The sequence below is a fragment of the Ascaphus truei genome, chromosome 19, assembly GCF_040206685.1.
Source record: "Ascaphus truei isolate aAscTru1 chromosome 19, aAscTru1.hap1, whole genome shotgun sequence".
Taxonomy (NCBI): domain Eukaryota; kingdom Metazoa; phylum Chordata; class Amphibia; order Anura; family Ascaphidae; genus Ascaphus; species Ascaphus truei.
Genome location: NC_134501.1, coordinates 2580652 through 2606020, shown reverse-complemented (window position 1 = coordinate 2606020; position 25369 = coordinate 2580652). Strand labels below are relative to the sequence as shown.

General features: G+C 42.2%; 1 protein-coding gene across 2 annotated transcripts in view; it reads right to left on the bottom strand.

Moving 5' to 3' along the window:
* LOC142469720 (ninjurin-1-like) overlaps positions 1 to 25369 on the bottom strand; it is a 54258-nt gene that overhangs the window by 11689 nt on the left and 17200 nt on the right. For both annotated transcript variants that reach the window (XM_075576292.1, XM_075576293.1), the window contains exon 4: positions 5333 to 5433. In XM_075576292.1, coding sequence (XP_075432407.1) covers positions 5333 to 5433 — 101 coding nt within the window. The remainder of the gene's footprint in view (positions 1 to 5332; positions 5434 to 25369) is intronic.

Genomic DNA, 25369 nt, shown 5'->3' with positions numbered 1-25369 from the left:
AGAACCTGGCATTCTAAAACCAAACACAAAACCAGAACCTAGCATTCCAAAACCAAACACAAAACCAGAACCTAGCATTCCAAAATGAAAAACAAAACCAGGTCCTTGCATTCCAAAACCATACACAAAACCAGAACCTAGCATTCCAAAACCAAATACAAAACCAGAACCTTGCATTCCAAAACGAAAAACAAAACCAGGTCCTTGCATTCCAAAACCATACACAAAACCAGGTCCTTGCATTCCAAAACCAAATACAAAACCAGAACCTTGCATTCCAAAACCAAACACAAAACCAGAACATAGCATTCCAAAACCAAACACAAAACCAGAACCTTGCATTCAAAAACAAATACAAAACCAGAACCTTGCATTCCAAAACCAAACACAAAACCAGGTCCTTGCATTCCAAAACCAAACACAAAACCAGAACCTAGCATTCAAAAACAAATACAAAACCAGAACCTTGCATTCCAAAACCAAACACAAAACCAGGTCCTAGCATTCCAAAACCAAACACAAAACCAGAACCTTGCATTCCAAAACCAAACACAAAACCAGAACCTAGCATTCCAAAACCAAACACAAAACCAGGTCCTTGCATTCCAAAACCAAACACAAAACCAGGTCCTTGCATTCCAAAACCAAACACAAAACCAGAACCTAGCATTCCAAAACGAAAAACAAAACCAGAACCTGGCATTCTAAAACCAAACACAAAACCAGAACCTAGCATTCCAAAACCAAACACAAAACCAGAACCTAGCATTCCAAAATGAAAAACAAAACCAGGTCCTTGCATTCCAAAACCATACACAAAACCAGAACCTAGCATTCCAAAACCAAATACAAAACCAGAACCTTGCATTCCAAAACGAAAAACAAAACCATGTCCTTGCATTCCAAAACCATACACAAAACCAGGTCCTTACATTCCAAAACCAAATACAAAACCAGAACCTTGCATTCCAAAACCAAACACAAAACCAGAACATAGCATTCAAAAACCAAACACAAAACCAGAACCTAGCATTCTAAAACCAAACACAAAACCAGGTCCTTGCATTCCAAAACCAAACACAAAACCAGAACCTGGCATTCCAAAACCAAACACAAAACCAGAACCTTGCATTCCAAAACCAAACACAAAACCAGAACCTAGCATTCCAAAACCAAACACAAAACCAGAACCTAGCATTCCAAAACCAAACACAAAACCAGAACATAGCATTCCAAAACCAAACACAAAACCAGAACCTAGCATTCCAAAACCAAACACAAAACCAGAACCTTGCATTCAAAAACAAATACAAAACCAGAACCTTGCATTCCAAAACCAAACACAAAACCAGAACCTAGCATTCTAAAACCAAACACAAAACCAGAACCTTGCATTTAAAAACCAAACACAAAACCAGAACCAAGCATTCCAAAACCAAACACAAAACCAGAACATTGCATTCCAAAAGAAATACAAAACCAGAACCTTTAAGATTTTTAGAACCAAAACCCTAAAATTATTTAGAACCAAAATAAAAAACAGAACTCCAAGCCAAGTGCCCAGCAGTGTTAGGTTTTTCAGTTATATTATTTTAGTTCATACTTATTTTAAGCATTTTCCATGCTTTATTTTGCCATTTTAGCATTTTCCTGCTTATTTTCAGTTTTGGGTTGTGTGATGGCCGCCCTAGTTACTGCCCCCACTATCATTGATTCTACAGCAACACAGAGCGTCCTGGCAGACCAAAATGTTTGCAATATTGATAGAAATCAATGCCTTAATTGAGATTCCTATTATTAAGAATAGCAATACAATGTAATTTATCTTCAGAAGGACTAGGAGAGAATGGAAACTTGGGCAAGTAAATGGCAGATGAGGTTTAATACAGATAACTGTAAGGTTATGCATTTGGGAAGCAAGAATAAACAGGCGACTTACAAATTAAATGGGGATAAATTGGGGGAATCCTTGATGGAGAAGGATTTAGGAGTGCTTGTACACAGCAGGCTTAGCAATAGTGCCCAAAGTCATGCAGTAGCTGCAAAGGCAAACAAGATCTTATCTTGCATGAAACGGGCAATGGATGGAAGGGAAGTAAACATAATTATGTTCTTTTAAAAAGCATTAGAAAGACCACACCTTGAATATGGAGTACAATTTTGAGCACCACTCCTTAGAAAAGACATTATGGAACTAGAGAGAGTGCAGAGAAGAGCCACCAAATTAATGAAGGGGATGGATAATCTAATTTATGAGGAGAGGCTAGCTAAATTAGATTTATTTACAATAGAAAAGAGGCGTCTAAGAGGGGATATGATAACTATATACAAATATATTCGGGAACAGTACAAGGAGCTTTCAAAAGAATTATTCATCCCAAGGGCAGTACAAAGGACTCTGGGCCATCCCTTAAGGTTGGGGGAAAGGAGATTTCACCAGCAATAAAGGAAATGGCTATTTATAGTAAGGGCAGTTACAGTGTGGAATTCATTACCCATGGAGACTGTGATGGCAGATACAAAAGATTTGTTCAAAAAAAGGTTGGACATCTTTTTAGAAAGGAAAGGTATACAAGGATATACCTAATAAGTATACATGGGAAGAATGTTGATCCAGGGAATAATCCGATTGCCAATTCTTGCAGTCAGGAAGGAATTCCCCTTATGAGATATCATTGGATGATATAACACTGGGGTTTTTTGTTTGTATTCCTCTGGATCAATATACTGTAAGTACGGATATAGTATAAAGTATCTGTTGTCTAAATTTAGCATAGGTTGAACTTGATGGACGTACGTCTTTTTTCAACCTTCTCTACTATGTAACTATGTAACAATTCTTTTTTATTATTTAACTGAAATTGCACTGACCTCAGATATAAACAAGGGAAAATGGGCCATATGTACCAGCCGGAGCTATGCCGCAAGACACCTTCTGGTGAATGGGGCTGTAAGAGGTCTTCATGTGCCGCTAGGTGTCTAATGGAATAGCACTGCTTAGTAAATATGGGCCTCACTCTCAAATATCACAAATGGTGCAAGAAATTGTCACTGCACTTATAGAACTTAATATTTCTTTGCTCTGCAGATCAAACCTTTGTCTCGATGTCCTAGTGAGTAGCGTTAGGGTTAGGGTTAGATGCCATATCCTATTTACAACAATTTGGCCAAAATGTTAAACTAAAAGACCATTTTATTTATTAGTTATTTATACATGTATATTTAGGCACTGTACCGTATATAAGTTTTTCTGGATGTGCACTGAGCTTTGTCTGTGTTTTATGTTATGTCTCTGGTTTTAAATATAAATTGCCATGCTCAGTAGCACTCCTCTGTGAAACTTATATGCTTATATATATGTTGTGGGTATTTTGGGGGTTCAATTTGAGCTTGTAGGTGTTCTGTATGTTTTATAATTCTTGTGCAGCTAGTCTTGGCTGTTTTGGAGGGTGGCAACCTCCTATCCAATTGAAGCTCACTCCCTCCCACATTTAAATGGTTAAAAGCTCCATGGCATCTCCAACTATCAGGGGAACTTGCCTGCATGCAGTGTGATTGTGACAAATCTATTACAGAGTGCTTTTCCTGGTAATGTACAGGTTAATAAAAGCTTCAATCAGACTTAGAACTTTTGCAACTCATATTGACAGATTTATTATAAATCATTCTTCCTGGCAATGCACAGGTTATTAAGAATTTATATTAGTGTAGGGACCCTTGAACGTGGTCTGCCGTGAAGTTTGGCTCAAGGGCTTACAACAATTTGGCCAAAATGTTAAACTAAAAGACCATTTTATTTATTAGTTATTTATACATGTATATTTAGGCACTGTACCGTATATAAGTTTTTCTGGATGTGCACTGAGCTTTGTCTGTGTTTTATGTTATGTCTCTGGTTTTAAAGTTAGTTTTTATGTACCTGACCCGGGTGACCGGAACCACTGATTAGCGGGTTCTGTCACCTCTGGGGACTCGCTGCTTCCCAAGGCAGATCTCACTTTTTTGTGCCAGTGTCACCTCCCGAGTCCCAATGACATTGCAGCTTTTCATTGCCCTCAGAGGAAAGGTTGACCCTGGTCAACATATTGTGTCCATTGGTCAATAATATAAAAGAGAGAAAAGTTGCGCCAAAAGTGGGTTATCCTACTGTTCAGTATGTAGCTTCAGTCTTTGTACAATGCAGTTCCGCAGCCTGAGTCTCTCAGAGGTGATTCACCAACCTCTGTGTAGATACTGGTAGAAAAAAGGGGGTCCTCTGGCGCGTTGCTCTGCTTGTGGCTCCACGGCGTTTAAAGCATATAAAATAAGGGAGAGAAGAGAGGGGACCACAGTAAGGGACCAACACAGTGGTTATACACAGCTCTTCGTTTGAATAAAAACCGGCACATAAACCCGACGTTTCGGTCCTTGACACAGGACCTTTCTCAAGGGAGAAAGGTCCTGTGTCAAGGACCGAAACGTCGGGTTTATGTGCCGGTTTTTCTACTGAGTACACGCTGCTTTTTGTACCTTTGAGTGTGCTGTCTCCTTCTTGCCTTGTGATCTTGGGATCCTGGATCTACTCGGAGGATACCAGGAGGCTTTTCCTCACCCTCAACAAATACAGTCATATAAAGAGAAGAGTACAACAACTCAAGATATTAGACATTTTGATGTAAGTGTGTCTCCTCTCATTCAGCATTATCTTTCAACCTCCACTGATCTTCTAACCACCCCTACACCCCCCCCCCTTATTCAAACGAAGAGCTGTGTATAACCACTGTGTTGGTCCCTTACTGTGGTCCCCTCTCTTCTCTCCCTTATTTTATATGCTTTAAACGCCGTGGAGCCACAAGCAGAGCAACGCGCCAGAGGACCCCCTTTTTTCTACCAGTGTCCATTGGTCAAGTATGCTTCTCTGGTGGAGAAAACTGCCGGGACTTCTGAGTTCAGCGCACTCAGGTAATATAAAGTAAGACCCTCCCCCATCCAAACAGAAAGAGACAAGAAATGTGGCTGCCACTTTAAAGAAATAACAAAGTATCAATATCATTTATTTTACATTGATTCCAAGCCGTATTAATGGCCACACATACAGTATCACATTTCTAGGTCTCCTTTATTCTTACCAAGAAGCCAGTGTGTATGTTGTTAGGAGATACACAGCAGTGGTAACTGCACCTGAACAAATACCTGGGAAATATCATTTGCTAAACCAAATTTCACCCAACAATTAATTCCATAAATACTAACAATGCCCAAGCTGAGAATTAGAAATAGGATTTATATTTATTAACTGCACAATTTCCTGGAATTTCCCTTACATACGACAATAACTCCACGATCTGCTTACCTATCACTAAGTCTGCGTTGAGGATCATCACATTCAATGTTCTTTGATCCCTTATAGATCAGGAGAGCAGCCACAATGAGCTGCAGGATTACTGAAATACACTGAAACAATAGGACGACGACATTAACATGTTATAAACATTTGTGTATATCAACACAATTATTGATCATAAAATGAAAGACATATTTATTCTAATACAGTGATACAAGTGTGCACAGTATACTTTCAAATATATTATAGGCTAAAAAGGATGCAATTCTGGGCATTAATGAAATGCTGGGTCTTTAATCAAAATTCCGGGCATTAATCCCACCGTAATGCTCAGACGTTTTGCCACCATGCCACCTCTACAAATGACCACCCTACAAGTGGTGGAGGTGGTGAAGATCCCAGGGCTCTCTCTCTAGCCCGGAGATCAGTGCCGTATAGCAGGGATATGGGTCCAAGGGCGGTGCGGGGCATCGGGGCGCTGGAACAAGGGAGTGCAGGAGGTCATGGGCTGTGTGCCATCGATGCCGTGACACGGGGGGTCCAGGGCAGGCTTTTGTAGAGCCAATAATAGCAATACCTAGCCATTAATGCCAGGGTGGGTCAGCTCCACCGCACCAGGCACTAATGACCGGGTAACGCCTTGTCCTGGCAGGATTATACGTTTAATAAGGAATAGCATAAAGCGCTATTCTTTATGTGTATTCTAGCAGCACAGAGGAAAGAAAGAAACAGAAATGTTTAGGGGTGGGAATAAACTGGAGAGGTTTCACTGGTTCTGTACCCTATAATACCATTTATGAATAACTCGTTTGTCCATTCAAAGTGCAACCTCTGGGCAGCGAACCAACAAATGTCATACAAAATGGTATTGTCTTCCTTTAACAAATGTAGCCATATGTAAAGAAAATATTTAGCTGCTTTTGTTTCTTTAGAAATGTAACACAAAATTGCTTTCCTCTTCTGCTATCCCACTCTACCCTAACCAGAGAGACATTACAGTTGAGGCAAAGATGGGGAAGAGAGAGGTTTACCTGTGCAAACACTTTAACTCTTTAAACAAATTGTAACATCACACAAAAGGGAGTAGCTAGAAGAAGTCAAACCCGAGCAAGTCTCACATTATTATTACAAATACTTATAGTAGTACAAAAATGCAACAGTCGCCCCGCTTTTCACCCATTATACAAATCACTGCCCTTGCATGCCTTTGTCCTAGGATGGGCTGAACCCATAGGAGACAATCCAAGCTTGCGATTATTTTTTTGGCAGATATTTTTTTTATACATAGGATTGAAGCAGGGGGTCTCTGGAGCGGAACCCCGTTATTTTTTAGCTCCGGAGATCCCTTGGTTCCAGAGATACTTACCTCCATAGGGGGTGCCAGTAGTCACTGCTCGGCTAGCAGGGTTCACTTAATGGCGGAATTTCAATGCTCCCATGCCCCGAGGGCCAATAGGAAGTCGTGATGTCATCAGGTGAGGCTTCCTATTGGCCCGCGTGAAGCGGGAGCTTTAAACTTTGCCGAGGTACCAGCACCCCCTCGGAGGTTTGTACCTGGGGAAGTAGGGGGTCCCCAGAGCTAAAATGAATGGGGTTCAGCTCCAGAGACGCCCTGCTTCAATCATATGTTAAAAAACTGTAATAAATGTAACCTCCTATGTTTAGGTCCCAGACCTATAGCAGGTGCTGAGGTGGGGGCTGAGTCCCTTATGGATACTTATTGTGCCACACGTGGCCTATGCTCAGATGGCAAGAAATAAGGACATAGTGTGTCTGATACAACTGAGTTTATGCACTCTCGTCCATTCTCAGTAACCCTGTGATCCTTAGCAAAGGATCATTATACTCAGCATACACATAATATTACACTTAATAGTAACACTGGGAAAGTGTGTACAGTATCAGTGTCAGTCTAGAGTGAGCCACCCAATCCAGGGTATATTGGCTTTGTGATGGTGCCAGTATACCGTGGGAGCTCCTAGTGCACTAAAGTGTTGCCGGCCTGTACTTCACACAGGGTGCTTCAGTACCACTTTAATTGCAGCCAATGAGGTTCCCCTTCAACAGCGCTCGATGCTCTCTGCAACTCCCCGACTTGGATCCGCTGATCCTCTCGCCACGCGTACTACAATCACTCGGACAACTCCTGATCGAGCCTGAAAGTGTTCAGGTTCGTGCACATCTGACCACCAGCCTTTTTAAAGGCTCCTTCTCTCTTAGTCCCACCCCTTTCACAGCCTTTATTACTGGCTGTTCTTATGTCCATCATCAGTCACATGTCCATAGCACAGTGGAGAGGAACCTGCCATGGGGCATGTAAGTGATGTGTGCAGAGGTATGCAAATGGAGACTGTTTTAGGGTGAAATTATATCTTGGCTTTATTGAGCCTGTTCCTTTATCCAGGCAAACCCTTATCCCTTTGTAAGGGCTAACTTACTTCCCCAGACCCTATCTGCAGGACTGGAGAGATATTCTCATTACCAGCCTAGCACCCCAAAGTCTCAGGAAGTACCTGAAGCAGGTGGCCCTCCATGTCAGTCTCTGGCAGGTTCCTGGGTCCTCTGTGTCCAAGAAATATAAGTCTCTGGGTGTCTGGGTGTCTGGGTGTCTTGATCTCAGCACAGTCTTTGCGCTTAAGACAGTGTCTGTGTGCAGGCTTCTCTGCTATCCTTCTGTCAGCCCCAAATGTGAGCTAAGGAATCTCTCTCCTGTGTCTCACATGAGACTTTTTACAGAACTCTCATTAGTCCAGGTGGAGACTAGTTAATTGAGTGGCTGCAATCAACTCTCTCTGCGGGATTCTCAGAGCTCTGAGGCCGCTTTATTTAGACAGGGATAAGTCCCTGTTACAGGGCAGTGTGAGGTGTGTTGATTGCTGTCATAGAGTTGCCAGGTGTCCAGTATTAAACCGGACTGTCCTGTATTTGGACACTCTGTCCAGTAAAAAATGAAAGTTAATACTGGACATGTATGTGTCCGGTATTACCTCTCTGGACACAGTGACCTGACCGGCTTGGGGGCCGTGCGATTTTCCAGAGCTGGGCGAGAGCATGGCAGCTGGGGGGATGGGCAGCATCCTCCAACCTGATTGTCTGCTGCTGATAATGCAGCCAATCAGGAGGAGGTGTCATGAACATGGGGCCAAGGAGAGGAGGAAACAGCATGGAGTGGAGAGGTGAGAGCGGTGTGTGTGTGTTTGTGTGTCTCGAGCGTGTCGCAGTTTTCACCATTATGTCCAGTATTTTGGGAGACGCCCACTGGCAACCCTACGCATCACACATGGGTTCACATAAAAAAAACAAGCCTGAATTGCTCCTTTGTAAGGTATCAAAACCCACAACAAATAAGAAAGCAAAAGGTACAGGATTACCGCTATAGCACAACACTAATGGGTATTAGAAAGTATTCAGGTTCTTTATTTTCCTTCTATTTCTCAGATATGAGGCCAGGGATCAGATTTGAACTATTGCTCCCTTCACACCCCACACCATCGGTGACTATTTATCTTCTTATGATTTTGATGCAAATGGTCCTGTTATCCCTGTCATTCTGTTTCATTTGACAAAACACCTATGTTTAAGGCGCCTTATTTGATTGATTAGTTTAAGTAACAGTAACATAACTTCTTCTATTCAGTGAACAAACACATATTAACTATTTATGTAATGCCAGTGAAATGGCTCAATTAAAATACAAAACCCTAAAGGTGCAGTCAAACATAGGACGACATTTTTAAATGTTTTTTTTAAAATACATGTCAGTTGAGATTTGGGACTGGGAGGCGTTTCAGTTTTGTTCGTCTTACTTCATGATAAAAAAAAAAAAACGCTTTCTCCGTTTTCTAGTTGGTCCCATAACAGAGAAAGCCCACGAATAAATCTGCTTACATTTTCATTGGGGTGGAAGAAAAATTCTAGACAAAAAAACCCTTTTAATTCTGAGTTCCCACTGTAAGTGAGAACTTTCAAGCTCGCAAGAATATGTTACCTTTCTGGTTGGCTTAAAAAGAGGAGTCAATGGCCACGTTTTCACCCATTAAACATACAGTATAAGTGCCTTTAGTTCATGTTCATCCTACATGGAACTGCACCTTAGAGGGTTAAACAGAAAAGGTTTGAAATAAAGACAGAAGTAAAGAAACAATTGCAGGAACACCCGGCACCATTATACCCTTATATATATACTATATACTATATACCCTCTTGCAGGCACTATTATACTTTATATATATACTATATACTATTATACCCTCCTGCAGGCACTATTATACTTTATATATATACTATATACTATTATACCCTCCTGCAGGCACTATTATACTTTATATATATACTATATACTATTATACCCTCCTGCAGGCACTATTATACCCTCCAACTGAACCTGCAGTAAGCACATAACATGATTTTGGGTCCTGCCGTGTGTGTGTGTGTGTGTGCGTGCGTGTGTTTGGGGAGCTGCATGGGTACGGGAACTCCCATAGGAATTGCTTAACCAAATATTAAAAACGTTATGATGGGGAAAGAAAATGTGACAAAACCCCTCCATCGTACAGTAAATATAAATCCCATCTGAGCAAATTCACACGTCTCAGACAGGTCTGCAGCCCTGCCCGTCCCCATTATCTCTTAGCAGACAATGCTTCCACTGCTGCCAGGGATTCTGGGTAATGACATGTAAATGAGCACTCACAGTGTGTCACTCTTTACTTCTCATCCATAGGAATTTCTTGGACGTAGAGATAGGTGAACTTTTCGTTTCCCTTTTCGCAATTTCGTCCTAACAAGTTTGGTCCGCCCAAGGGCGGCATTTTTCAAAATCCGATACTGGTCAAGTCAATTGTACAAGACTATGCTTACTTATAGCAGGACCAGCTTTCCTGGGATGCTTACTTATAGCAGGACCAGCTTTCCCGAGATGCTTACTTATAGCAGGACCAGCTTTCCCGGGATACTTACTTATAGCAGGACCAGCTTTCCCGAGATGCTTACTTATAGCAGGACCAGCTTTCCCGGGATACTTACTTATAGCAGGACCAGCTTTCCCGGGATGCTTAGTTATAGCAGGAGCAGCTTTCCCGGGATACTTACTTATAGCAGGACCAGCTTTCCCGAGATGCTTACTTATAGCAGGACCAGTTTTCCTGGGATGCTTACTTATAGCAGGACCAGCTTTCCCGGGATGCTTACTTATAGCAGGACTAGCTTTCCCGGGATGCTTACTTAAAGCAGGACCAGTTTTCCCGGGATGCTTACTTATAGCAAGACCAGCTTTCCCGGGATGCTTACTTATAGTAGGACCAGCTTTCCTGACATGCTTACTTATAGTAGGACCAGCTTTCCCGGGATGCTTACTTATAGTAGGACCAGCTTTCCCGGGATGCATACTTATAGCAGGACCAGCTTTCCCGGGATGCTTACTTATAGCAGGACCAGTTTTCCCGGGATGCTTACTTATAGCAGGACCAGCTTTCCCAGGATGCATACTTATAGCAGGACCAGCTTTCCCGGGATGCTTACGTATAGTAGGACCAGCTTTGCTGACATGCTTACTTATAGTAGTTGCAGTTGAAATCCAAAGATTCCTGCGGTGCACAGCCAAGTAGGGTAGAGGACCAGCAAAGTGTGGGTTAAAAATATGATTTTATTGGTACAACATGGTACAGGGGACACACACTCTGACGCGTTTCGGACTCTATGACTAAGGACTATACCAGTCTGAAACGCGTCAGAGTGTGTGTCCCCTGTACCATGTTGTACCAATAAAATCATATTTTTAACCCACACTTTGCTGGTCCTCTACCCTACTTGGCTGTGCACCGCAGGAATCTTTGGATTTCAACTGCAACTTGAATATTGAGCGTGCTGCACGCTGCATAGGAACCAGCCTTCGGTGAATATATTTCTCCTTCACAGGGAGACTGGATGACCTGGAACAGTGCTGCAGCATAAGGGTTTGGGATGGCGGAGTCCTACACAACAATGGTATGTTAACCCTTCATTTATTATGACACATGGACTATTGCCATCACATTGAGTGTCTTTGCTGCATTCAAATAGCACTGGGTCAAAATACTCTATCTCTTGGCTGATATAGTTTCCTGTCACCATGATATGTGGACTTAAATCTATCATTGTCTAACGGTTCAGAATTGGATTGAGCACTGTGTTTGGGACATATGCCCCAAACCACCGACTTACTTATAGTAGGACCAGCTTTCCCGGGATGCTTACTTATAGCAGGACCAGCTTTCCCGAGATGCTTACTTATAGCAGGACCAGCTTTCCCGGGATACTTACTTATAGCAGGACCAGCTTTCCCGAGATGCTTACTTATAGCAGGACCAGCTTTCCCGGGATGCTTACTTATAGTAGGACCAGCTTTCCCGAGATACTTACTTATAGCAGGACCAGCTTTCCCGGGATACTTACTTATAGCAGGACCAGCTTTCCCGGGATGCTTAGTTATAGCAGGAGCAGCTTTCCCGGGATACTTACTTATAGCAGGACCAGCTTTCCCGAGATGCTTACTTATAGCAGGACCAGCTTTCCCGGGATACTTACTTATAGCAGGACCAGCTTTCCCGGGATGCTTACTTATAGCAGGACCAGTTTTCCTGGGATGCTTACTTATAGCAGGACCAGCTTTCCCGGGATGCTTACTTATAGCAGGACCAGTTTTCCTGGGATGCTTACTTATAGTAAGACCAGTTTTCCCGGGATACTTATTTATAGCAGGACTAGTGTTCCCGGGATACTTACTTATAGCAGGACCAGCTTTCCCGAGATGCTTACTTATAGCAGGACCAGCTTTCCCGGGATGCTTACTTATAGTAGGACCAGTTTTCCTGGGATGCTTACTTATAGCAGGACCAGCTTTCCCGGGATGCTTACTTATAGCAGGACCAGCTTTCCAGGGATGCATAGTTATAGCAGGACCAGCTTTCCCGAGATGCTTACTTATAGCAGGACCAGCTTTCCCAGGATACTTACTTATAGCAGGACCAGCTTTCCCGGGATGCTTACTTATAGCAGGAGCAGTTTTCCTGGGATGCTTACTTATAGCAGGACCAGCTTTCCAGGGATGCTTACTTATAGCAGGACCAGCTTTCCCGGGATGCTTACTTATAGTAGGACCAGCTTTCCCGAGAGGGCTGATCGCTATGCTTTTTGCTTCCTTCTTTTTCTTCCACATTGATACCCTTTTCACAGTCTGCTCCTTTTTCACTTTTGACAATCAAACTAGGTTTTCATTGCCAGCTGAAATCTGTTCCCCTGCCCCCCAACTGTACTAGTTCAGTATTCTGGCAAAATGGACAGTTTGGCAACTTCTTAGTTAAAATATGGCAAACAGATGGATAAAGCTGCATTTGCAAGCGCAGCACAATACTTTGTCAGGGGCTCAACTACAGTCCAACAGGTCAGGTTATCCGGATATCCCAGCTTCAGCACAGGTGGCTCAATCAGAGGCTCAGACGAAGACTGAGCCACCTGTTCTGAAGCTGGGACTAATGGAGCCACCTGTGCTAAGGCTGGGATATCCTTAAACCCTGCCCCATTGTGGGGGCTTGAGGTCTAGAGATGAGCCCCCCGCTGTAAGCAGCGGGATCTGCTAATTGCACATTTATGGCCCTCACTCATCAAATAATAAGGCAAAGCAGGCGTAGTGGTATGAGCACGAAGCGGGCGAACCCATCTCAAATGGCAGTGCCAGCTCTTCCTCCGACCTTGGACAAGTCACTTTATCTCCTGTCCCGATTCCTCTGGCACCTAAATAAGAATGGAAGTTCTCCAGAGCAGGGACTCGCTGAGCATGCGAAGCTGTATGTACTGTACATCGCAGCGTACACTGCCAGCGCCATATTAGAAAAAATACAACATTATCAATAACTTAATGTGCCGAGTTTTATAATAATGTGCACGGCAAATAAAAATATATCACTTGTGAGCACATTCACGTCTCACACTCGCTGGGACCAGGGCCAGACTTTGACCTCCTAAGGCCCTACGTAATGTCAAGTTTAAGAGCCCCCAAAAATGAGAAATAGATGTATTATTCGGACATGGACCTGCAGTGCATGAACGCGTTATGCTAGCATTGTCATATACATGTAAAGCTAAACTGAGCAGTGTTTGCACATCACATTCCTTTTAATATTAAATCGGTTTCTTTCGGGATTTTTGGAGAACGAAGTCACATTTGCCAGCTCATGTGCAGTGTTTCGCGTGTATATTTTTACATTATCTGGGTTTCTTTTTTTCCCTATCAAGTTAATATTTTTTCCGCTACATGCCAGAATTGTACTGAATGTAGTGACAAGGACGGTCAGATCACAGCTAAATGTAGCTTTAAGACAGGGCATCATTTTTATGTAAAGTATATATACAGTCTCCTTCATAATGCCTTTTTACTCTGCTTAGCCGAAATGTGTATAGACAAGAAAATTAGTCACATACACTAAATCAATGTGGCAGTGGCGCTCCAAATACGTATGGCTTAAAGTCTAAATAGCACAAGGGGAAAAACAAATTATACCATAAAGCATTAAGGCATGACAGGGGGATGGGTTGCCAGCTGTTATTAGAGGCTATGGTACATATTAAATTTGACGGAGGCAAATCAAATATCATAGGCAGTTACTGAAAGTGGAAGCTTACTCAATGAATGCTTAATACATCTTTAACCTCAGCTCTACCAGAAGAGACAGCACAGGGTGATGTAGGAGCATGAGTGAGGCGGTCGGAATGGTCGTCTTCAGTGGGACTAAGAGCCAGATTCTTATGACCTTCAGTGAGTGACTTTACCCTGATAGACCTCAGAATCCAAAATTGAATGGCAAGCTCCTCAGGTCGGGAACTAATTACCCTGCAAACAACTGGCACCCCCCCCCCCACCGAGCCTCAATGGGGATCATGTCTCAGATCCGCACTTCTTGATCACGAAATCCTTACTTGCTTAATGAGATGGGCCGGGTTCAAACTGAATCAATGCCAATGAAATGGCTACGAAGGCAAATGTAATGGACGGATATATGTTTCTTTGATGAAAATCAGACTCTTCTAAGCATGTTTCATTCATTTGTAATCATGGAGAGCGTAGACATGGGAGGGGTTTCATCCTCGCCAGCGGCGTCCGTCCGTGTAATAGCCCTATCACAGGGCTAGCCAATTCCCGTCCTCTAGGGCCACCAGCAGGTCAGGTTTTCAGGATAATCATATCCCTGCTTCAGCACAGGTGCTCAATTAGTAGCTCAGTCTGAGCCACTGATTGTGCCACCTGTGCTGAAGCAGGGATATCCCAAAAGTCAGTGACGCAGGCAAAGACTGAGCAACCGATTGAGCCACCAGTGCTGAAGCATGGATATCGTGAAAACCTGACCTGTTGGTAGTTCTTGAGGACTGGAGTTGACTAATCCTGCCCTACATTCTAAACTAGAGATTGCACCCCCCACCCCCAAACTCCCCTCTCTCATCCCTTATCTTCATTGGCCCCCTAACAGGGACAGCGTGGGCTTGGGGTTTAGTTAACGCTTGATTGACGAACGCTCCCCTCCCCCTGCCCCATGGAGAGGCCCCAGTGAAAAGAAAATTCTTCTTCATTTCCAATGGAACCGCAAGAGCCAAATGTGTGCCGAATGTCAAATTACATTCGTATTAAGGAGGCAATGACGTCGATGTTTTCAAAATGCAAACAAACTATCAGCCTACAGTGCATCATTCATGAGTACAGCATCCTGGTCCCGATCATACTAAAGCAGAAGGTTGCTGTGTTTGGGAGTCTTTATTGTTACAAAAGAATGGGCTTTTATATCTGCTGCATGAGTCTCCAACTTCAGTCCCCAAGGCTTACCAAAAGGGCCGTTTTCAGGATATCCCTGCTTCAGCGCTGAGCTACTGATTGAACCACCTGTGCTGAAGCCGGGATATCCTCAAAACCTGACCTGTTGGTGGCCCAGGAGGACGGGAGTTGGCCACTCCTGATCTGGTGAATACCAGTTCTGTTTCTCAAAAAACAAAAAGTGGATGATAAAGAGCAGAAACTGCAGCCCTGCACCCATCTCCTGCTAAGTGATCTTGTACTTTCAGCTAAATCAGATTGGTTTCATTTTTTAATGATGGCAAAGATTTAAAATTCCAATTTGGTAACATTATAACATGCGTTTTATGGCAATAAAAAGGCCATTTATCTCGGGAAGGTTTTGGCAGCTTGTTAACGAATGGAAGGGTCCCATGTTATAACTCTTTACAAAATTGAGTAACAGATTTTAATGTCCCATCCAGAGTCATTACACTATGTAACTATTATATTTACTGTCATTAATGCAGGTCTATTTATTGCTAATTACATTAGCACAGTGCCAGGGTGCCCTTTTTAATTTCAATGAGATTTCTAAAGTATGCAGGGATAATTGATTTTGTTGTAAACTAGCATAATAAAATACTTTTTATCTCATAAAGAAAATACTCTTCAGTTAACAACTAGGAGTTGATTTCTCTCGGTTTGGTAAGGGTTTCAGCGGGGTAGGAAATATCCACATGCTTCCTTAAATCACAAAGCTCTGTAAGTTGTTAAAGCTGCAGACCAGGCAATTTCCTACGTGTGTGTTTTAATAAATCAGTTCTGTACTATGAGAAAATACTTAAAGCATTGAACCATTTACAAAGTCATATCCCCTTCCTCTTCTGAAACAGGCTCTGGCACACCCCCTTTTAAGCCCTGCCCTCTCTCTAGCAGTGCACCAATTGTATCTAGGGACTGCCTGGTCACATGATCTTCCCTACAGAACTTTGCATCTTTGGTCCTCTTCTGCTGCACTACAGCCGTGCAGCCATTTAGTGAACCCCCGAGCCAAATATTTGATGATCGATCACAGGAGAACGGATCGATCGACAACTTAGCTAATTACTTATTATTGTGTAGATTGTATTGATGCACATAATTAAGGAAAAAAATAAATAAAAAAAAGGCAGCTTGGACTGTTATAAAGCAAATGTGTATCTTCAAAGGACATTAACATAACATTAAGCCGCGTTTTCTCCCGCAAAGAGCGTAGCATTAAATATAACGGACGTTAGTGATAATGACATACAAATGGGATACATGTAAGCAGTTATCATAACATTGCATATCCACTGACGTCTTTTAAGGTTAACGCATGAACTTAACCTTACGGTAGGGGTTCTCAACTCCAGTCCTCAAGCCTCCCCCCAACAGGACAGGTTTTCAGGATATTCCTGCTTCAGCACAGGTGACTCAATTGGTGGCTGAAGCAGGGATATCCTGAAAACCTGACTTGTTGGTAGCTCTTGAGGACTGGCCAACCCTGATCTAGCCCCAAGTGTTACAATATCTAATAAAAGTGTGCATTTCTAAATGGTTATTTTCTGCCAATCTGAGATGAAGCTTATTTATCACTGGAGCAAATAGTGCTGCAAATAGAGCCCCTGGGCTGTCAAAGAAAAAAACCTGATTTCTCCGAATGAGATTTATTTGTTCGATAAACTGCCTCTGTTTTTTGCACCATGCATAGAGCCACGAGTCTTTGGTAAATACCCCCCCACCCCCCATGTATCAAAGTCTAAAGAAGCTTTGCTATTAAATGAACGCTTGGGCTCCTATTCAATTGAATGTAACAGACATTTCCCTAGCGAGGAGAAGAGCGTCCCTGCATATTAAATAGGGGCCATAGTTGCATACAAAGTTATTTCCTATTGCTATATATAAACATGTGGCAAAACAGGTATAGTTATAGAAGAAAAGGTCTCATTGAAAAAAGTGGGATTTTTCTTTTCCAGAGTTTTGCATCTAGAAGGTTTTGATGCACAGTGAACGCCAATCCTTTCTTGTAGGCCCCTATTCCGTATACTGTACTGTGAGGCTGGCTGTCCAGGCCTTTCTTGTAGGCCCCTATTCAGTATACTGTGAGGCTGGCTGTCCAGGCCTTTCTTGTAGGCCCCTATTCAGTATACTGTGAGGCTGGTTGTCCAGGCCTTTCTTGTAGGCCCCTATTCAGTATACTGGGAGGCTGGCTGTCCAGGTCTTTCTTGTAGGTCCCTATTCAGTATACTGGGAGGCTGGCTGTCCAGGTCTTGTGTGCCTATGACCTGATGAAGCTGCTTAAAGCGTACTGAATAGGGGCCTTTCCGAGTATATTCACACAGCTTTATTATAGATTCTCAATGGCCATGTTCTTGGGAATGGCTGTTAACAATCAATAATGAATATAGCAATTTAATGAATTAGTCGATAGCCCTTTTTAATATAGTGAGAAGCGTGGTGGTGCACAGTTAACAATGCACTGACTCCCATTTAAGTGAATAAAAAGGTAATACTGTAAATACAAATATAGGACAACTATCTGTCGTCTACATTTAATATAAGTTGAACTTGATGGACATATGTCTTTTTTCCACCTCATCTACTATGTAACTATGTAACCATATAACTATGCAACTATATAACCATATAACTATGCAACTATGTCATGCGTTCTTCACTGAGCGTTACCATGCTTTTTACTTCATGGAATATAGGCCAGAAATGGCTTAATACCAAAGTAACAGGGGGCTATTCACTTAGGACTGTTGGTGGCTAATGCACAGGATCCAGAATTAACTGCTATTGACTTGAATGGCGGTCACCCGCTACGAACCTTGGTAAATAACCCCCACTGTAGCTGTATCCCATGTTGCAAACCCACCTCACTTTAACAGTCTCCCTTTGTGAAGTACAGCTATCTAATTGTGGTGAATAACCCTTAGTGTATCATTGTTCAGATTTCATTCCGCTTGCATCAGTGAGCAATTTGCAGAATGAATGAATGCAGTAATACAAGGGGTTAGAGAGCAGTTGCATGATGTACCTTGTATAATGGGATGTGTGCGTTCCTGCATCTTGCTTTTTTTAAGCATCAATAAAATATGCCAGAACTGAGCTGTTAATTAATCAGTTAATAGCCCTTTGGTTAACAAGTTTCTTCCACTAACAGCTGCAATGAGAACATGTAGATGAGCTGCAAGGTGCACTTTTTATTAGACTGATTTTTCATCCCCTTAGTATTGCAAATTGAGAGATATTAGCGCAGATAGAGCAATTAGACCACGGTCTCTGTCAGAGATGTAGTTGAGTTTAATTATAATCAATATATACTGTGCAGGCTTTTATCCAATTGCGCAGAGACACAGATACATAGGAAGCTGCGTTTGGTTATACGCATTAGTATAGCATCATGGGCCATATTTACTTAGCAGTCTACTGCCATTAGCAAATGGGGTATGAAAAGTCTTCCAGCGCTGGAAGTCGTCTTATAGCAGTGAATACGGGACAATATGTTTTTAATGCAAGCATAAATATTTAAGGAAGTATAGCAGGGCTCGGAGGATCCCTTTGGACTCAGGCTTTGTAAACCCTTCCAATTGTCCTGATCTGTGGATACTGCTAGCGAACATCGCTGCACTCACATTGATATACAGCTCCCATTTGGAAGGCAGCTGCCCCGGTAGTCAGACTCTCTCAGGTTGGTTATTGGTTCCTGTTACTGTGCAGTGGAACCAGTGGAAACACGGTAAATTGATGAAGGCGCTACGAGTCGGCACTGTGGAGGTTCCTCTGCAGTAACACTCCCTGTACATTGCCAAAACTGGGCTTTTCCCATCCCTGTAATGATTATCAATCCTAAGCACCAAAGCGTTCCTTAACCTTTTCAGTGCTCTAGTAACGTGTCTGGCCCGTAATGCATGGTTTCCAGCGGCTGATCACGCACACACCGCTCCAACGTTCCAGCAGCCGCCAGGGGGCGAGGGCAGTCGTGATTACTGCTGAATTGATCACGTGATCACATATTCTGGAGGGCCTGACAACCATAGGCTCTGAAAGGTTTAAATTGTCCAAGGCCCGGGACATGTTTAGGGTGTTACATTTCAATGATTAATGCTGTTTACATTTTTTTTTTATAAATAAATAGGCATCTATAAATACGGTGAAATATTTTTTTTTTAAAGCTGGTTAATAAACCGGATAAGCTAAAACTTGGGAGGAGTTTGACTTCCTTCAGCTCCTCCTTCTTGTATGATGTTGAAAAAGACCTTACAAAGACAACATACCTTTCTCTCTTCTCCTGATTAGTCGCTGAAAGGGGAACAGTGAGATAAGAATGGGGAACAATCTTAATATGTGCTTTTTGCGACTCCCCCCAAGTGGAACCTTTTCTTTAAGAGTGAAAACAACCGTGTAACAACGTCAGTTACCGTGGTAAGTTCGTTTCCACATGTGTTTGGGACTGCCCTTTAACTTCTGCCTTTTACTTACTTAAAGATTTTCTCCTGGCAGGAGAATGGCAATGAAAGGGTGGTTAGCTATCTTGCTCCTTCATTCCATGTAGTAACAAAGGATGAAGGGGGAGAAGGTATGATACCTTTTATTGGGCCAACAAGTAGTCGATATGTTACCATGGTAACATAGTAACAACTTATTGGTCCAATAAAAGGCATCAGACCTTCTTTCTCCACGTCCTTATTTACTAATGCAGAAGAATGGAAATTTCCAATGCAAAGTATTCAAAACTGGCAAAAATCTGAGACTACAAATAGCCTTCGCTATAGAAAAACTTCCATCTTTTGCAAAGCATTTTACACAAGTTACCCCTTTGGGCAAAATATTTCTCTCATCTCTACATCCACAAACAAGAATCACTGCTGTAAAATGGTCATGCGAGAGACTAACTTACTGCACGAAGACAACTTCATACTGTAGAATAGGCAAAGCTAGCATGGACTCTTAGGAATACTGCAGTTTATCTTGATTTAAGTTCGTGTTTAGCTAGCACACACAATTATGCATTCTGTATTTGCATGGATAGCCACATTTAAAGACTGCAGAAATATTTAGTTGCTAAATCATGCCCATGGGGAACAATGACTAGATTATTTAAATGTACTTATGTCTTTCAACTAAGCCTTTATAATTGGTTCAGCATTATGAATACATGTGTAAAAATGGCAATCAACCATTGTCTAATTAAAGCATGAACTGTAAGTGATTTAAAAGCCTTCGTGATAACCTGTGTCATTGCTACGCTCAAATACATTTGTGGAGTTGATTCAAGAGTTTGTTTACATGATGGGTGAGAAAACAGATGGGTGTTACCCAGTTGTGCTTAAATTTAATCAGGGATATTACTTTAAATAAGAATATATCTTAATATATTTGGTGCTTAAGAGTGCATATAACAACATATATCCAAACAATTATATAGTTATTTAGTGATAAATGAAAAAAAAAGTACAAATACAAACAAATGAGTATTTTGCAGCTCAACCCTTAATGTGGATTACTTTCCCAGTTCGTGTATTTCTCAAATGTCCAGGTGTTTCAGGGAGCGCAGGTACATGTGCAGAGAAATCATACAGGAAATAGGGCAATACAGTATGTTTTTACAGTAAGTCTGGTAAGTAGATTTCTTCATAAATCCAACAAAATTTGTACTCACAAATGTCTTAGTATTTAGGTGAATATAAAAGTTTCTTTGCTATGTTGTCTCGGAACAGCATATACATGACACCTTTGGTACAACATAACAACATTGCAAAGAAACCTTTATATGCACCTAAATACTAAGACATTTGTAAGTACAAATTTCTTTGGATTTATGAAGAAATCTACTTACATGATGGGTATATGTATATGTCACATTATAAAATGAAGTTGTTTGGTTTCTACATAGTGCAGTCAATGTGTCGGTATTTTGACATTCTTAATGTGGCATTATTGCATTCCTGTTTAAAAAGGGGTTGAACAGTTTATGTATTGATGTAAAAGCATGTAAGGGAAATGAATGATTGCACTAGTTTACAATGCAATGGTCTTACTTAGAGAACACGTCTCCTGGCATTTAAATGAGGCTATGAGAAGGGTTTACTGTTAAGTTATATGGTGCCTGTTACAGGGACAAAGCAGTAGTGACAAAGTCTGACATTCTTTCACTAACTAGACTGAGTTTATAACAGAAGAAGAACTCAACTTTGCGTAGAATGACTTAGCATTTGCAATACACTACATATACATTTACCCTTTCACCTATGAAATGTGCATTTCCATATACGTCCATCTCACTGGCTCAGGGAGCAAAGACTCAGACTCTGAGAACAATGAGTTTGAAGCAGGGGGACCTGGTTCAAATCCTGGTGTTAGCTCACTTGTGAAGATACGATGGGCACACGGAATTGCTAAATATCAGAATTTATCGTGCCAAGAACTCCAACGTTTCAGTTGTGTGGAGCACGCAGCTGAAACGCTATAGTATCTGGCACAATAAATTCTGATATTTTGCAATTCCGTGTGCCCATCTCATCTTCACTGCTGATCTTCTGGGATTTTGGATGCCTCTGTGGATTGGAGTACCAGCAGATAAGAGTACTTGTGCATTTTCCCTTGTGTCTGTTAGTTCCCTTGTGACGTTGGGCAAATCAATAAATGTCCCTGTGCCTCAGGCACCAAAACAAAAACAGATTATAAACTCACCTGGGCAGGGAGTGTGTCTGTAACATTCCTATGTGCTGTATACAGAGCGCTATACTGTAACATTCCTATGTGCTGCATACAGAGCGCTATACTGTAACATTCCTATGTGCTGCGTACAGAGCGCTATACTGTAACATTCCTATGTGCTGTATACAGAGCGCTATACTGTAACATTCCTATGTGCTGCATACAGAGCGCTATACTGTAACATTCCTATGTGCTGTATACAGAGCGCTATACTGTAACATTCCTATGTGCTGCGTACAGAGCGCTATACTGTAACATTCCTATGTGCTGCGTACAGTGCGCTATACTGTAACATTCCTATGTGCTGCGTACTGAGCGCTATACTGTAACATTCCTATGTGTTGCGTACAGAGCGCTATACTGTAACATTCCTATGTGCTGCATACAGAGCGCTATACTGTAACATTCCTATGTGCTGCATACAGAGCGCTATACTGTAACACTCCTATGTGCTGCATACAGAGCGCAATACTGTAACATTCCTATGTGCTGCATACAGAGCGCTATACTGTAACATTCCTATGTGCTGCGTACAGAGCGCTATACTGTAACATTCCTATGTGCTGCATACAGAGCGCTATACTGTAACATTCCTATGTGCTGCGTACCGCGCGCTATACTGTAACATTCCTATGTGCTGCATACAGAGCGCTATACTGTAACACTCCTATGTGCTGCATACAGAGCGCTATACTGTAACATTCCTATGTGCTGCATACAGAGCGCTATACTGTAACATTCCTATGTGCTGCGTACAGAGCGCTATACTGTAACATTCCTATGTGCTGCATACAGAGCGCTATACTGTAACATTCCTATGTGCTGCATACAGAGCGCTATACTGTAACATTCCTATGTGCTGCGTACAGAGCGCTATACTGTAACATTCCTATGTGCTGCATACAGAGCGCTATACTGTAACATTACTATGTGCTGCATACAGAGTGCTATACTGTAACATTCCTATGTGCTGCATACCGCTCGCTATAATGTAACATTCATATGTGTTGCATAAAGAGCGCTATACTGTAACATTCCTATGTACTGCATACCGCGCGCTATACTGTAACATTCCTATGTGCTGCATACAGAGCGCTATACTGTAACATTCCTATGTGCTGCGTACAGAGCGCTATACTGTAACATTCCTATGTGCTGCGTACAGAGCGCTATACTGTAACATTCCTATGTGCTGCATACCGCCCGCTATACTGTAACATTCCTATGTGCTGCATACAGAGCGCTATACTGTAACATTCCTATGTGCTGCATACAGAGCGCTATACTGTAACATTCCTATGTGCTGCATACAGAGCGCTATACTGTAACATTCCTATGTGCTGCATACAGAGCGCTATACTTTAACATTCCTATGTGCTGCATACAGAGCGCTATACTGTAACATTCCTATGTGCTGCATACAGAGCGCTATACTGTAACATTCCTATGTGCTGCATACAGAGCGCTATATGGTAACATTCCTATGTGCTGCATACAGAGCGCTATACTGTAACATTACTATGTGCTGCATACAAAGCGCTATAATGTAACATTCCTATGTGCTGCATACAGAGCGCTATACTGTAACATTCCTATGTGCTGCGTACCGCGCGCTATACTGTAACATTCCTATGTGCTGCATACAGAGCGCTATACTGTAACATTCCTATGTGCTGCGTACAGAGCGCTATACTGTAACATTCCTATGTGCTGCATACAGAGCGCTATACTGTACCATTACTATGTGCTGCATACAGAGTGCTATACTGTAACATTCCTATGTGCTGCATACCGCTCGCTATAATGTAACATTCCTATGTGCTGCATAAAGAGCGCTATACTGTAACATTCCTATGTACTGCATACCGCACGCTATACTGTAACATTCCTATGTGCTGCATACAGAGCGCTATACTGTAACATTCCTATGTGCTGCGTACAGAGCGCTATACTGTAACATTCCTATGTGCTGCATACAGAGCGCTATACTTTAACATTCCTATGTGCTGCATACAGAGCGCTATACTGTAACATTCCTATGTGCTGCGTACAGAGCGCTATACTGTAACATTCCTATGTGCTGCATACAGAGCGCTATACTGTAACATTCCTATGTGCTGCGTACAGAGCGCTATACTGTAACATTCCTATGTGCTGCATACAGAGCGCTATACTTTAACATTCCTATGTGCTGCATACAGAGCGCTATGCTGTAACATTCCTATGTGCTGCATACAGAGCGCTATACTGTAACATTCCTATGTGCTGCATACAGAGCGCTATACTGTAACATTCCTATGTGCTGCATACAGAGCGCTATACTGTAACATTCCTATGTGCTGCATACAGAGCGCTATACTGTAACATTCCTATGTGCTGCGTACCGCGCGCTATACTGTAACATTCCTATGTGCTGTGTACAGAGCGCTATACTGTAACATTCCTATGTGCTGCATACAGAGCGCTATACTGTAACATTCCTATGTGCTGCATACAGAGCGCTATACTGTAACATTCCTATGTGCTGCATACAGAGCGCTATACTGTAACATTCCTATGTGCTGCATACAGAGCGCTATACTGTAACATTCCTATGTGCTGCGTACAGAGCGCTATACTGAAACATTCCTATGTGCTGAGTACAGAGCGCTATACTGTAACATTCCTATGTGCTGCATACAGAGCGCTATACTGTAACATTCCTATGTGCTGTATACAGAGCGCTATACTGTAACATTCCTATGTGCTGCATACAGAGCGCTATACTGTAACATTCCTATGTGCTGCATACAGAGCGCTATACTGTAACATTCCTATGTGCTGCATACAGAGCGCTATACTGTAACATTCCTATGTGCTGCGTACCGCGCGCTATACTGTAACATTCCTATGTGCTGCGCACAGAGCGCTATACTGTAACATTCCTATGTGCTGCGTACAGAGCGCTATACTGTAACATTCCTATGTGCTGCATACAGAGCGCTATACTGTAACATTCCTATGTGCTGCGTACCGCGCGCTATACTGTAACATTCCTATGTGCTGCGTACAGAGCGCTATACTGTAACATTCCTATGTGCTGCATACAGAGCGCTATACTGTAACATTCCTATGTGCTGCATACAGAGCGCTATACTGTAACATTCCTATGTGCTGCATACAGAGCGCTATACTGTAACATTCCTATGTGCTGCATACAGAGCGCTATACTGTAACATTCCTATGTGCTGCATACAGAGCGCTATACTGTAACATTCCTATGTGCTGAGTACAGAGCGCTATACTGTAACATTCCTATGTGCTGCATATAGAGCGCTATAATGTAACATTCCTATGTGCTGCATACAGAGCGCTATACTGTAACATTCCTATGTGCTGCATACAGAGCGCTATACTGTAACATTCCTATGTGCTGCATACAGAGCGCTATACTGTAACATTCCTATGTGCTGCATACAGAGCGCTATACTGTAACATTCCTATGTGCTGCATACAGAGCG